General features: G+C 36.6%; 1 protein-coding gene across 1 annotated transcript; it reads right to left on the bottom strand.

Annotated features, from left to right (window-relative positions):
* Positions 1-11: 11 nt before the first annotated feature.
* Positions 12-15,633, bottom strand: slgA (proline dehydrogenase slgA). The gene is made up of 11 exons (XM_066724973.1): positions 14,901-15,633; positions 6,295-6,503; positions 5,506-5,687; positions 4,378-4,442; positions 3,360-3,544; positions 2,988-3,162; positions 2,796-2,906; positions 2,572-2,703; positions 2,061-2,260; positions 1,892-1,980; positions 12-1,824 (listed from the first exon to the last, which is right to left on the bottom strand). Exons 1-11 carry the CDS (start codon positions 15,201-15,203, stop codon positions 1,619-1,621), a joined length of 1,857 nt encoding a protein of 618 aa, XP_066581070.1. The 5' UTR covers positions 15,204-15,633; the 3' UTR covers positions 12-1,618.
* Between the last annotated feature and the right edge of the window lie 441 nt (positions 15,634-16,074).

Here is a 16,074-nt window from a genome sequence, read left to right as displayed (position 1 = left end):
AGGAACTCGTGTAAACTATTTTGCTATAATTAAATTACAAGTCCAGAGAAGCAAGGATTGATGTAATATGTTCTGCTGTGTGATCTCGTTTTTCATCAAGCAGAAAATACCAAAGAAAACATTAGTGTCTAACAATAAAACATGAATGTTTATTAGATAAAAGTTGAGTCTCTTCAATACAGCAGTTTTTATTATTTTGCCTAAATTTTTGGAAAAATAATTAAATAATTTCAAATATTTATTTAAAGGGGCAACGACCGGCTTGTGCCTTCTATAATCCTTTCTGTTTCTTAAATGCAAATTTGTCCAAAAAGTCGTGATAAATCCATTCAGTTCTCATAAAAAAACACGATAATATCAAATTGAAAAACAGTTATCAGAATTTTAGTTCGTTTAGGAATCGAGAAAATTTTAATCCATAAATAAGCAAAGCCATGCACACGTTTCTTTCCCCTTTCTCTGAATTTACCACAATTCATTGTTTTCGACTTCATGATTCGTTTCACCATTCAATGATGTAGTACCCTAATTTGTGATAACTATGACAGCACGCGTGCTACGAAAAATCTCCAACAAATGACATTCCCTAAACAGGTTTTACCAAAGGTTTCCACGTGTCTAACTTTTATTTTGATCATTATCTAAATGAAAACTGCTTCATTACAAATTAATTACAAAGCCGCCAAGATTTCATACGAATTCTGATCAGATACCACTTTTGTATCAACATGTTTCATTTAGAATAATGAACAAGATATAAATTCAAATAATATCATTATTTTAGAAGGACGTCTCAGAAAATCACGATCTAGGCATTCATGCGTGCTCATCACATGGTACACGAAACTATCAGCGCCCAGTCTAAGACGGTAAATGTTAAATACTGCTATCCGAGTTCAATCCGCAATAGCTTGAGGCCGCCATCGCTCCGTGCTACAATTACAGAACGACTATAGAAATATCGAACAAAGCGCAACAACCTCGTAAGAGACAAACTGTGCATGATAGTGTATCAACAAGCAATGAAAACTTTTTTCCACCATATTAAATCTATTGATATACTTGTTTTGAATTGCAATGAGAAATTTCAGTTAAAATATGGTGAACGGATAGATTTCTTTGCTAGTCACGTTATATGACAAAGTGTAATAGCAACAGCCGTGAAAATGTGCCTTTATTTCAATGAGAAATAGGGACACGTTACATTTATAAGTTATTAGTTCAACCAAAATCGAACAGAAAATGTTTGAATATTTTATCCGATTTTCTGAAAGAAGGGACAGGGGGCAGCACGGACGCGGACAGCCAATTAGAACGGATCAAACGAGGAAGAAATAAATAATTCTAGCAAATGGCATGACACCGAGCAATTGACACTTGATAAAATCAGACTTAGGCATTTTTGCATAATTCGATTATTACACTGCGTGTGCTATAAATCGCTCACGCACTATTCACGCGTATCACCCTGAACAGCAGAAGTCTCATACTCGGATCTTTTAATTCAATGAACTCATCCGAACTGCATTTTCTCATCAAGGTCTTAAAGTTTCAATAATTTACAATCACTACTTGAATTTGATAATTAAATTGTGTCTGTGCAAATTAGGCTGTATGCTCAGACGGGAGTATAGTTGCCCTTGGGTTTGTAGAAAATCTGCCCTCGAATCACGCGTCTCGCTATCTCGGCAAACAGCAACCGCTTCTCCTTTTTAATTTTCTTAAGTACACCCCTGTTCTCTTGCGCTCTTCGCGACAAGTAAGGTAGCACTTCCTTCACGGGCCCATACGGGATGTACTTGTACGCAGAATAGCCCGATTGCCCTAAAATTCCAAATAAAATAACGAATTATCTTCACACGATTCCTGATTATTTGCCGCTATTAATTACCTAATGGAAAAGTGATGTAATCGCACATTCCCAGCAATTGACCGAAACAGATTACTTTATCCTCAGGGGAAATTCCAATCTCCTTCATTCTGGAACGATCAAGGATTTTGATTAAATCTTTGTTTGAAAGTTATGATGAAAAAAAGACGGAACAAAAGCTTTGCCTTACTTTTCGATGGCAAAGCGAACCGTATCTTCGTTATGGGAAGCGACCATTATAGCTAATCTTTTGGGATCTTCTCCCTTATCCTTGTACTGCTTCATTCGCCTCAAACACTCCATAAGAGTCTTGTGATAAGACTCGGTCGTTGCTTCGTACGTTGGATTCGTTGGATCTGGATAACCCATTGCTGCTGCTCTTGCTCTTTCCTGAATTCATAGCGATACTTCGTGATTCATAATTAAATCTTTTTAACGCGCGTCTGTTATTTTTTTTTATTTATTTTATTTTATTTTTTTTTTCTTGTGATTGCGTAGTAACTGAAAATGTGTAATGCTTGAACTAATAAAAGGATAAGCTAGAGACTACATACAACCAACCCCTTGCCTTATTTATCAAATTAAAATCATACAGAATCAAGCATGATTAAAAAATATGGATATTTTGATAAAACGTGGTATAAAATTATAAAGCAAGGAGTTCATAGATAAGCCATCATGGGAATATTTAGTGTACAAACCTGCTCGATATATGCTCCTCGAACTATTTTGGCGCCAAAATAGAAGTTCTGTCGCTCAGCTTGTTCGAGATCCGTTTTTACCTCGTAGTACGTGTCTTGCAAATATGTCTGGTACGTATTAAACACCACGGCCTAAGAAGTAGACCATTTTTGGCAGTGAGAAATCATTCACTGAAAATTTGTCGAGTGATAACATCGTATTTTTTAAACAAAACAATCCTTACCTTCTTTGTATTGTACTTTCTCATCATTTCTAATGTCAGTCTGGATATGGCGGGTTGGAAGTAGGTCTGTTCGGCGTCGACCATTATGCGCACGTTTAATTTATCTGCTATCTGCAAAACGGTGTTAGAATATTTTTCATAATTTAACTGGAGGGTGTTGGTCATGATTTAAAGACACTAGGTTATACGTACCGATACAATATTATTTAATCGTCGTATCATATTTCTGAACATCTCCTCTTCTTTGGACGTAAGCGTGGACATGAGTTTTACCATTTTGCCAGTCTTAATGTCCGGTACTTGGAAAGCGTCGCTCAGTTCATAATTCTCATCTAAGATACCGCTCCAGGGGAACAAATGAATAACCCTGCAAGAAGTTGATTGATTTTAGTGGATATCATTGACTTGGGTATAATGAACTTACAAGTTGCTTTTCAAGGATATCCGCAGGACATCTTGAAGTTCTAATGTTCACCCCCGATGAGTTCAAGAATGTCCTGGGATATGCCCTGAGATTTTTCGTTAATTTGCTGTCTGGGCTGAAACAGTATCTGGACATCTTACCCTTCCTTATCAGACTGCAATTTTTGAAGGAACTTTTGTACCGGCTCGGCATCCTTTATCTTAGCCTCTTCAAATTTCTTCCTGAAGTCGTCCGGCTTCGCGTGATGGGCCAAAACCGCACCTTCCCCGCCAACCACGTCACTCATGTATTGTCGTGCCCTCATAATCACTTCGGACAGTTGCAACTGCAATTGAAAAACATCAAAATGAAATACAAAAATTCTTATAATGTTGTAACGCATAATCTCATAAAACAGTTCAATTAAAAAAATTAAGACCAACGATAAGAAAACTTCCAAAGAAAAGCACATGACCGAAATATTTTAAGAGATGAAATGGGCAAAGAGTCATACTTTGTCCGATTACAATTATTTCTGCAATGTAGTCGACGTGAAAAAAAAGAAAGAAAAACAAATTCTCATCTCAGCTAGACACTAAAAAAGTAAGAGTTATCAGAGAAGTTTAATTAATTTGATTAGGTCTTAATGGAAACATTTGTAAATCATAGTGAGATAAGTGGGCGATATTTCACTGCATCGTAGGAATTGTTTCCGCAATATTAATGATACTTTAATCGCGAGATTCCTTCCAAGCCCTGCCAGACATTGAAAAAATAAAGATAAAAACTACCAGGAATTATTCCACATTGAATCACCACAATTTCACCTTGACTTTGAACTCTACACGAATTACGATTAATAATTTGTGCTACTGGACGTCTCTCTCGTAACGAGACACGCGATAACTTATCAGTAATTTCCAATCAATTCCGAGTGAATTAAGGGATCCCACGACGACTTTATCGTGCGAGTTTAACGTCTCGTTTAATAACGCGAATCATCGTAAAAAGAGACGAATGGGCTTAGGTTTGAACGTTCAGGGTCGACTCGCTAATTTCACACTGATAATGTCGGACTTGCGAAATATTTTGGGTGTAAAGGGGGGTGTGGGGAAATTCCTCGAGAGTTGTAGGTGGCATGGAAAGTTTGAAGGATAAATACGAGAGAATAGATTTTACCAGCAGTTGAGGACGGCCAAGCGCCGTTAGTTTTACTGCAATAATTCCAACTCCGTATGATGCACCTGTAAAAATAAAGATATAATTATAGTCTAGAAAATTTTCCATTCGAGCAATAAAGCGCATCAAGTATTTTTATTAAAACTCTACTAAAATATAATCGAAAATGTAAAAGCTGAGATTCATGTTAAACCATTTTTAGAAAGGAATAGGAATGGTAGGAAATAGAAAAGGAGGGAAGTATGTGTGTGTGACTCAGTCTTACCATAGTTTGGATCAATTTCGGAGGCACAGGTAACTCTTAGATCTGGATACATGAGCCGGAACGTTTTTAATCCATCGGCTGGGAAATTAGGAAAGTGGTGAAATTGAGGATAAAGATGGATTTTTAATTCAATTGGTTGGTAAACTACGTAAAACATATCACCAAATGATGGATTATACTTTTAAATGTTTATAGGAAAAAAGCTGTTGTGATAGATTTCTTAGGTTTTAAGTGAGAAAACATTAGCTCCCTCGACAGCAATTTCAAAACATAGAGAACGATTGGTTATGTCATATCGTTGGCTGGAAGAGCAGAATACAAGACCCACTTGCCAATATTTATAGCTTCTCGCTCTGTTAGCTAGCAAATTTTCTCGAGATTCGTACGTCTTTTGGCTGATCTTTGTCTCGCAGAAAGAGAGAGAGAGGATGTGAGAGAGAGAGAGAACTATACTAAATGCCAGACATAGCATTTTGGCATAATCCCCTTTAGGCATTGAGCTTTAAAGCTATATATTAAAAACAGCTGAGATACCATGTCAGAAATCTAATTTTGAATCGCACTTTGCTCTTAATACAATTTAGTCAGCGAGTTGTTCTGCAAAATATTTTTTTAAACATGGCTCGAGGCCAGTTTCAATAGCATCTATATAGTTTTCTCAATTGCAAGACTTCGAGGCTTCTTATGAAATTGATCATTACAAAATACGTTGAGTTCGATGTAGAGCTACCAGTAATCTTACTGTCGTGGGAGCAACGATAAGTTTTCCATCAATAACGATGTTAATCGATACAAATGATCGAGTTATGAATCGTTTAGTAGATTGTGTAAGCCTATCGAACCTATCTTTTTTTAGATGTTACCTGCCACAGCCTCCAAACATTTGATAAAAATGTCCATGTTTCGTTCGCAGGAAGCTTCGTTTAGGTAGAAATAAGTTCTTGCCGAAGAAACCTTGTATCGTCTGTCCGCAAAGGACTTTTCTACGTGATATTTCTTCAGCGGACCTTCTCGTTTTTCGTCGCCAGCCTCGGATACCGATGCCCTGAAATCATTAAGTAGCAGAATGTATGACCATTGTAAGACGGTATCATTTAAATGATACTAACAATAAGTAGTTAGCACTTCGTCGCAGGTTTATTACATAATTCCAAGCCAACACTGACTCGAGGCCAGAAACAGACTACCTGTACTTTTTATTACTATGTCGACATATCTGACGATTCTCTAATTTTATAACAAAAAAAATCAAATACACTTTTCAACGCTCTTCGTCCTTATAACAGGAATAAAATAAATTAACGAGAATAAGGATCACCGCTGTGGCCGCTAATCGTAAAGCAAAATAAACTAGCCAGCAAATTAATTAGCTTAAATGAAATCTAATACTCTTTTATCCCTGGATAACATTGTTAGTTGGGGTTAAAGTATTAGCGAGCTAAGCAAAGTAGCTGGAGGATGAAAAGTAGTTCACGTTAACGAGATGCTTTCGTTATTAATTATGTACTGTCTAATCCCATAAATTTAGTTAAATTTCTTGGTAAAAATTTTTTCTAGATATGTACAGTGAGCAACATTTTTCAAAAATTTTCTCAGTGTAGATCAGAAATTATTATTGGTTACTCGATAAATCATTGTGTATTAAAACCTACTGGACTTCACGTCTCTCAGCCTCTTCTTGAGAGATATCTTCCTCAACGGAATAATCAAGGATCGGTTTAACTCCAAATTGCCTCAGTCTATCCAGTACTGGTGTTATCTTCACCTCGTCTTCCCCAGCTACAAAGTGCCCATAGAAAGTTGCTTTCATCATCTTCGTGAACAGCGTCTCGCCAAGCATTGTTTTGGCGAGCTTCATGAACTGCAATGATAAAAAATAATGTAATGGCGTTACATAACATTAAGCAGAAAATCTTAAATTATCTATGAAATTAATGTTTTACTAATTATAACAAAAAAGTGTAATGAACTTATAGATCGTAATCCGATTTCGTCCAAGTATGCAAATGTTGACTGTAACAAGATGCTAGTGCGATAAGATAGTAGAGAATTACATCTACGCATAGCAATTGTCTATCTAACGGCTTGCCAGTTGCGTTTGCCATTATTGATTCTCTACTTAACTAGAGGAATATCCATAAATCAATAATGTCACTGGTCATTTAAAACGAGGGACCAAATTCTCAAATTGGAAATCTTGGAAAATTTGTCTCAAATGAAATGTAACACTCGAGATATAGTTTAACGCTCCACGATACGTGGGTTGGAAGGAGGTCTTGATAAAGTAGCAGTTTCTTGCAAGAAAGGAAGAGATCGATTATAATGCATTTTTTTCTAATCTTTCCGGCTATTCATATCAATTACACAAGTCAATCATATTACATAGCTACGGTCCGCCTGTTTATCTGATTGAGTCGGCTCTATGCGGTCTCAGACGTCTCCTTATCGTGAAATATTATCAGAGGTCAATTGGAAAGCAAACGTTAATTAATTTTGTAATGCTAATTTGCCAGTCGATGCAAAAACTTAAACTCGAAATCCTCGTCTCGTACTTTGAACTTTCCCGAGTTCGAATTATCGACGATTTTTCTCATCCAGGAACGTTCGAATAGTCAACCTCGATGAAGATATTTAGTTACGATGTGATAAATATCGCCAGAGTCAGTTTCGAATGAGATTTGTCACATCAATTTGTTATACAGTTATGTTTACATTATTTCTTAAAGATAACTCTATATTACTGAATTAACACTAGGCATTCGAATGGAAGAGAAGCAATCGATAGTGCAGAAAACAAAACAGGACGAATACCAGGATTTCTAATTAGTGTATCAGTCATTAGCGACTGACCGATGAAAAATCAATCGAGATTTAAAAGTAAAATTGAATTTATGCAAAGATAAATTTGATTACGGCGATCGGAACAATGAGAATTATCGATCGACGCGTGCGATCAACGTTCGTTGGCATTGAGGAGGAAAAAGAGGACGTCGGGCAGCACTTGGTGTAATGTGACGTTTGCCCACGTGCGACGCTGACGTCAAAAATTCAGCGGGACGACGTCAGCTTTGGCACCAGCCGCGTTCACCACGCTTTTCCTGATTTAGTACCGACCGCCTTCTATCTTTTTTACGCCCCCCCCCCCTCCTCCTCCTCCTCCTCCTCCCCCGAACCAATCGCCAAACCATTTCTGAACCCGAGCATCCGACGCCATTCAAAAATCTCACTACTGATACAATAAGATTTGATAATATTCGATCATAACGAGTCTTTGAAAATGAAGAATAAAGGAATCATTCGTTTGGTCAAACAAGCAATTTGTAGCAATTTAAAACGATAAGAAGAGAACGATCGCTTCTGGTGTTGAAAATTGTTGAATTTGCAAATGTTTGCAGTAGTAAAGTTAGGTGGTCGTAATGATAGGCATGCAGATACCAGGCTGAGGAGAGTCGAGAGGAGACACTCGAGTGTTAAATAATAAAAGAGTCGATCAATCAGCCCCAGCTGCCTTCTTTCGCGCCAAATTCTTTTCTGCCAGGCATCAAACGTGACCAACGGCCTTCAAAATCACTTACGCTTGCACCTACCACCGGTCTAAGAACTTTAGAACACCCAGCATACTTTTCCTAATCAGTCATGATTCCTTTAATCTCGTCACATTAATTCGCAAATTTAACATTCATTTTTTGCCATATTACTTAGTATGTGCTCCTTAAATAATATATAATACAAAAACAGAACAATTTTAACATTTTCCTTCTTATTTGCTTTAGTCCTACTTTCTCTGGCTAGATAAAATCGAATAAAATCTTTGTAATACCTTTTATTTCTTCTGAAATAAACCTAAAGCTAATAATCGACTCGTTAAAAAAGCTTATCGGTGCGTTTAAGTTATTGTAGCACCGTTTTTGGCCTTCCCAAGCTCTAGCAGAAACATTACAAATGTATCCGTTATTACATAATAAAGTAAATGTACTGTGCATTTATGAATACTTTGCGTACGCCTTTCCATCACTCTATATCACGAACTCTATCATACGAATTATCACATTCTTGTCAAAAACTACAAAAAAAAAAACAATAAATACCAATATCGTGAGATATTGAAATATTTATCAGCTTAATCGTTCAATTTATTCAGAATAATTAAAGCGATAAACTCTGTTGAAAAAAAGGCACGTGTGGAAATTGGAAAAAGAGAGAAAGTTTTGAGTTTATAGGTGCAGTCGTTTTGAATTTGAAGTAGGGCAGGGGGATCAAAGTTAATGGCACGGGGGTGCACCTCGTGACGTAGCAAGAGAAGGCAGAGGACTCGACAGAAAGTCGAGTATCGATCCAGCCAGACCGATCAGCTTACGCTTACTATGGTTATAGCGTTCTCGATTCTGGCAGAATCAATACTCTCTTGGCAGATGCTTGAATATCGTCTATCTACAGGTAGAACAGCAGCACATTCTCGACTACACAAAATTCCCTCTTCTACCAACTCAATTCTTGAACAGTAATGCTTAAAAGCCCTTTTCACCCTACTGCTCGTTTTATCAAGATTCCTTATCATTCTTTGACTATACAAATAATTGCTTGGATGAAATTAATAAATAAAGAAGCTAGATTCATATTGAAAATTCATTTAGATAAATTCACAACGTGCTACTGTGGATTGAAATCTAATTAGTCAGAGCCCGGAATAGAACGATCGATACTGTACATAATGAAAAGGAATGAGTCAATTTCGACAGTCTTATCAATATATTTCCAAGGTTTCTCTCGTCCTGCCAGGGAAGTCCGAATACTGTCAATGACCTTTTCTCATTTGCCAATCACTGAGCATTCCTTTTGAAATTGTTGGTAATCAAAGTGCTTCTTGCCAACACAAGCAATTCTTGCCATTCAAGATATTTCTTCTTACATTTTTGACTAAAGCATATTTACCAAAAGTTGCATTTTATATGACTTCAGTCCAACAATCGAAATCACTAAGGATTACAAGCCTTATCTACAAAAAGGCCGACGTACACCTCGCTCGTGCTTTATATTTGTTCACAGATAAAACCGTAAACATTCCCACGCTTCTTGGAGTATAAACAGATCCTGTATTTACTTATACTCAACTATGTACGCACAAAAGCCTTGTAAATCGTTGCATACAGTACGGATGCTTCTAAGCACCACTTGAAAAATGTCAATCTATCATTCGATTATCCCTGCAGAAGAAATTGATTATTAAGTATTTATGAAACAGTTTTTTAACTGGAAATTATTAAGTCAATAATATCTTACCAATACTGAACAGATTTATACTCTATACGAATGATGAGTATCGTGAATTACGAGAAATTCGAATTATGAATTTTTCAAGAGATCATTATGATTGTGTCTGATTAGCTTTTAAATAGGATCAAGCTTGGGTTAATGAAAGAGTGATCGACGTTATCAGTACACGTGCTGACTCAAGCAGCTTGTATAAATAATAAAATTAGCGAAGCATCGATAAACAGTCGAATTTTATGAAATCTGTGAATGAATCTTTGATGCCCCCAGTACAAACAATTACTATTCCAGCTAGATTCTTGTGAAACGAGTGGAACTTTTTAAATGACGTTATTGACGGGTGGGAAGCTGGAAAGGCGACAATTACAGCCAACTAGATCCAATGATTGCAAGAATCGTGCTCCAAGCTCCGCAATTACAACCAATAACAAATTATTCCACTGATTTACAATTGTTTTAACAATAGTAACGCGATTTCTTTAATAAAAATGATTGATTTCCAGAATCACCAATAATTGCTTTAATTATAAATGGATTTTAACAAACAACAAATAGAAGAATCTGAAATTTATACTAAAAAAACTTGATCGACGCAGTAAACTGCAAAACTTGGTATAATTCGTTCCTGGTCAAGTTTAGAGTGGAAGAACTGGGTGACCTTGGGAATTTTTCTTACTACCACGTGTCTGCAAAGAGCACCTTAGAAATTAAATTGTCTGTATATATCTTTCTCTCTCATCTCCTAGTTTATCCTTCCCTTTCTCAACTATTGTATTACATAATCAAAGAGACTAATTAATTATTCTTAAATATTCAAGAAAACTGAAGAGACCAGATAACATTGACACTTTTGAAAAGCACGGATAAACTCTGCTTAGCATATTTTTCTTCCTCCACAGTTGAGAATTCAATATAATGGAAAAACTTCCAGATTACAAAAAATTGACTCTTTCATATTTTTGTAATTCATCGTAAGTATTTCTCATGTATATTTTAGGAAGCATGGTAAATTGACAATCGAGAGAGGAAAGGATCGATAGAACTGCTTTTTTCAGTCGAGGCTTCCGAAGAGATAATGGTGATAAACGTAGGAGAAACGAGAGTGTGTAATGCAACATCGACCTGATGTTTATGGAAATACTCGATGCGTCGTATCGTCTGGGAGCCGTCTGTGCGAGGTCTGCACACAAGGCTGACGGCCTTCTTCGGGTCAACTTTTCAAGGCTGACAATATAACGCTATTCCTGCACAATCCCAGCTTCATCGCTCGATCATACGCTCATACGCATAGGCAATTTCTGCCAGTGCCCACACACCACGTGCTCTCTCCTCAATTTCACAGCTCTTCCTCGAAATCTTCATACATAATCAATGAAACCGCATCAGTGTTAAAAAATCACGAACTTTTTCAATCCTATAAAAAAAAATAAAAAGAAATTAATAACCAAAATAAGTGATGAGGCTTACTAACAATAATTATATCTGACTTTCTTTGTCAATACCAGAAAAATGTTGCTCTGTAATATTTATATTTAACGACGACCGAAAGGAATTATATATATCATAATAAAAATTAATCAACTAAAACGAGCTTCCTTTAGCATTTCCTTTCCCTGTAAATTGGTTATTTTAATCGATCTTCTAAATTTCTTTTTCTTCAAACCAGTTACTTTCGATCATCACGTTTTCTTTTTCCTTCTTTCAGTAAAAACTTGATCCTTTATAAATGAAATATTGAAATAGGTTGGAGTTAAATATACTGAGGCTCCTCCTTGTAAATTGGCCTGAATTAAAAGAAAATGTAATGAGTTTTTCTTGCCAGTACCGAAGAAATCTTTGTCTCTAATGTTTATACATTACGATCACTCAAAGAAAGTATATATATCACACTTAAAATTAATGAATTATAACCAATTTCTCTCAGAATTTCCTTCCTCCATAAATTTCTTGCTTTAACGATTCCCTTCTGATTTTTGTTTTTTCCAAACCAATTTCTTTCGCTCTAATTGCAAATTTTTTCTTTTTTCGCTAAAAACTTGATCTTTCGCAAACGGGATATTCTTATACGTAGGAAGAGAGGTAGGAGCTTAATATTTTCAGATTCCTCCTCGTTATTTATGCACGATGCGTAGATACCTACTGCGTGAGCTGCGATTTTCGTTAAGAGATTCTTATTTCTATTTTAGTGCTCAGCGCGTATATTTCGTTACCTCAGACCGAGCCATGACCGCGTTCGACCCTGGGGCTGACACTAACAGAGTCACGCTCTTGATCTCTATATATCAGGTATATCCTACCATGAGTTTTAACCTGGTTTATCCGCGATCTTTAACCTGCGAAAATTTCAACAAAAATTCCGATTCATCCATTCTGCAAAAATGCATCCATTCCCGCACACACAAATCGCGCGCGCGCGCGTTTCGAGTTTTTTTTATATATACTTTATGGCTCATGTGTGAACTCGATAAAATCGATCGACAAATTTATAAATATTTTCGTGATAAGAGTAAAGAGGTATATTTTAGCAAAAATTAGTTGTATTATTTTCAACGTGATTCGTGTGTCTTGGATAAAATTTATTTCTGCTTCCAGAAAGTTCTCTTTAGCGATGCCAGACTTCCTGCACGTGTCGGCATCAGAGCCACGTGCTTATTATAAGATTCGAGCAATTTCTGATGCTATACGAACAATTGTCTGGAAATAAGTAACACCTGGTTTTTTTCCTATGTACCCATATGTATTGTTATCGTTTTAAATATTGCTTAATAACGTGTGTTAAATGGTTTTTAATACTCTAAAAACTGGCGTTTATTATAAATAATATTTAATTCCTATTTATATAACATTATAATAGAAATTTTATAAAGAAAATAGTACTCCTCCCTTCCTCAGATCAGAAAATCTTTAACAATATATAGGTATTGCTAAAATGCAGATATTCTTTAATCACGTCTTACGCAGTTTTCACCAAAATAAACCCTAGTCTCTGTAAACAATAAAAATCTCTATTCTGTATTATATTTGCAAATGCAAGAGGGAAAAAATGGACCATCTTTTAAAAATAAGTGCGATAATTTAATGGAGTTGTCTTAAGATTGGATGAATTTCTTTTCATTAGTTTCGAGGGTATATTTGGGGCAATAAAACTGATAAGCGTAGGTGGATATATACGATAGCAGTTAATTAAATGCTAATTTTTAGGGTATAATGAAAGTTGGGTTGAAAAATTATGGCAACGCTGCAGCCGGTGAGCCGTGATGTGCGAACGATCAATACAAGTGGGAAATAAAGTGGCTAGCAAGTACTTATACATATACATAACGAACGGAAAGTTGAACCGCGCTACGTACCGTAAGGTATGATCAACAAGATCTAAACGGTCTTTGATTCACTGCCTAGTGACCACACATACAAACTATGTAGGTACGCTCAGAATGAATTTATCATCGAGTAAATTCAAAGCGACTCGCCTTCCACTCCCAAAACGCTGTGTATTTTGCAAACCAATTATTATCTCCACTGTAATTTCCCACAAACTGCAACCAACTACTTTTATATACTGCTTTCTATCACTTACAGCGTCTTATATGCTCTAACATACACTTTCATTGACGCTTCAAAAATTACGTAATAGGCCAAATTTTGTTTACTGAGAAAAGCCTGTATAATTATAATTTTTGGTTAAAAATTATACGTAATCAAGAATTTCTTCATTAATGGACATCTTTTGTTTAATATTTAATTAACTGATTAATTAATTTAGGGCGAAGGTACAATGATAAAGAAAAAACAATAACGTTGTTCTTCCGCGCGAAATGCTATTTTTGGCGCGAAGCGTTTATTTGGGAAGCGAGACGAATTTCGGATTCCAATACTGCACATGGCATATTACGCGTGATGGCACTAAATATGTATTACGTAATTGCTGAGTTGCCGACGGTTTGCTGCTAAATTCCATCGTGGATCCGGCACATTCAACAACAGTATACTAAAATCAATACACTGGCTGGCACGTCACGCTCACGAAAATATAGTTTCATTTTCAAGCTTTATAAAATCTTATTATTTGATAATTGAATCTTTCTTCACTAAAAAGCATGAGAAGGATACTTTAGCATATTCAATGAGTTCCTTTTAAGAATAGAGATATCTTATCTCGTAAAATTTCGCATGAATGATTTACGAATTATCTTGAACAATCGATAGTGGAGAAACCGATTGTTTTGTTAAATATTAAAAACTCTACAAGGCGGTAGAAATAGGCTTACCTTGTCAATGAGGTGAACGAATCATTGATAATAATACAGTACACCGAGAAAGCGAGTATTTTTGTAACATTCCACTGCAACAGCCATTTCATATTCAGCAGAATTTACTCGTATTTCTAATAAAAATTTATATAATTTCTAACGTATCATCGACTAGCTACGATTATTCAACGAGCGTGTATGTTATGCAACATCTTTCAGTGTCCAAGCTAATTTTCGTACGTTTTCCAGATAGAGTTACGGATGTAAAAGCAGATTTATCAAGCTTTTGTAGTAAGCAGTGACACTTGCAAGTGATTGTCTTTTTGGCTAACCTTCCGATTTCTTGCTCGAGAAAAAATTTCTCGAAAAAATGAATCTCTTATGCAACTTTATGGCGATGAAGAAAACCTCGTATTAAAAATAATACGAAAACATGTCTGAATTTTCCTCGTTTAACTAATGATCGAATGAAAAAGGCCAATGTGCGCAAAATAATACTTCTCTCAAAAGATTATTGAAAGTGTAAGAATATACGATAATAATTCAAAAGTTTGTGCTTCTGGATTGCGTGGTACTAGGTAGGAAAATGGTGGAGAGTCGACGAAAAATTAGTGTAATAGGGAGAGCAGTGGGCAACGGTAAAAGAGAAGGTTTAGTCTATATATATGTAGACAATATATACATTTTTGGCAAAGGATAATAAGATTTTGGAGTGCTAGAAAAGTTTGAAAAGGTACCTTCATGTTGTTCTCGACGACATACTCGATTGAACATATTTGATAGACGATGTAAGCCCTGATGAGCTCTTTGGTGGTTTTACTCTTGAAGGAGGCGACTGGGTCGTTAAACTGGAGATCGAGAGGATCGATTTGTCGGGATACCGGCTTGTCATTTGTGGCAGCGCTGGCATATCTACGGTCCAAAACCTGGACCAACTGTCCGGAGAACTTGGCTGTGCTCTCTAGGATCCCAACGGGGAGTGGTGTACGCTTGACCAACTTTTTACCGGCACAACACCGCGCCGTTCTCAAAAACGCCATACCTCCCAAGTAGCCTTTGAGGTTCGTTCAGTTCCTTCCGATTGTCAATACGCGCTAGCACTGAATTTACTTTACTGGACAGAAGTTCTTGGGAGGGTCCGATTTTATACTGCCGAGGCTATCCCTGGCTATTCACTGGGAACGATTGGGAAGGAGCACCTCTTGAACGTCCGCACTTTCCACGTAGAAGCTCTCTTACTATCTCCCTCTATTTATACATAAATATATATCTGTATGTTATATATATTTACTTTTTCTCGTCACTTCCGTCTAGATTAATAACCAATCAGCAATTCCTCGAATCGTGGAAAACCGGCCGTCCAAGTGTACAACCTGGCGCGATCGAACCTGGGACCCCAATATGCGAGAACGGAGTGAACGGACCGAGCTAACTCGTTACTCGTCAAAGCTCTTCTTTCCTTTTCTTTCCACTTCTCTTCTTCGCTCTTCTGACGGTAGTAAGCAAGGCGCGAGGTGGGGTAACTCTAAGCCGCAGCGACGTAGTCAAGCAACAGCCTTCCAAAAATTTTCTTATTCCAATTCCTATTGTTCTCTCGATTCTCTTCACTGCGCTTCACTCCCTTCGTTTTTCGGATTTTAACCATGATTCATATTTTACCAATATTGTGAATTTTGCTGCAATTAATGAAGCTCAATTGTAGAACGTTGCATCCAATTCTTAAGCTACATCATATCAATAGGCCGTTTCTGATTGGTCAGGAAAGGAGGTGTGTTCGTCATTCTCGTCTCCCAATGGCCAGACGGATTTTGGAAAATGTACTGAGAGTTGCGCATTCGTTCCTTCACGCACAGTAACGAATAGATCTCTATTTTCGCCCCGCAGTTGATAAAGCTCTCCTACTTATACAAT

The sequence above is a fragment of the Prorops nasuta genome, unplaced genomic scaffold, assembly GCF_024137725.1.
Source record: "Prorops nasuta isolate Cenicafe-Biocafe unplaced genomic scaffold, Cenicafe_Pnas_1.2 PNAS00003, whole genome shotgun sequence".
In the NCBI taxonomy this organism is placed as follows: domain Eukaryota; kingdom Metazoa; phylum Arthropoda; class Insecta; order Hymenoptera; family Bethylidae; genus Prorops; species Prorops nasuta.
The sequence above is the reverse complement of the archived record's forward strand: the minus strand, read 5'-3'. Positions and strand labels throughout refer to the sequence as shown.

Excerpts from the sequence above, each read along its gene's own strand:
- slgA (XM_066724973.1), bottom strand. The coding sequence starts at position 15,203 with ATGGCGTTTTTGAGAACGGCGCGGTGTTGTGCCGGTAAAAAGTTGGTC. Across the intron at positions 5,688-6,294 it reads GCTGAGAGACGTGAAGTCCA|GGCATCGGTATCCGAGGCTG; the intron begins GTAGGTTTTAAT and ends TAATGATTTCAG. Across the intron at positions 2,704-2,795 it reads GAAAGTACAATACAAAGAAG|GCCGTGGTGTTTAATACGTA; the intron begins GTAAGGATTGTT and ends TCTACTTCTTAG.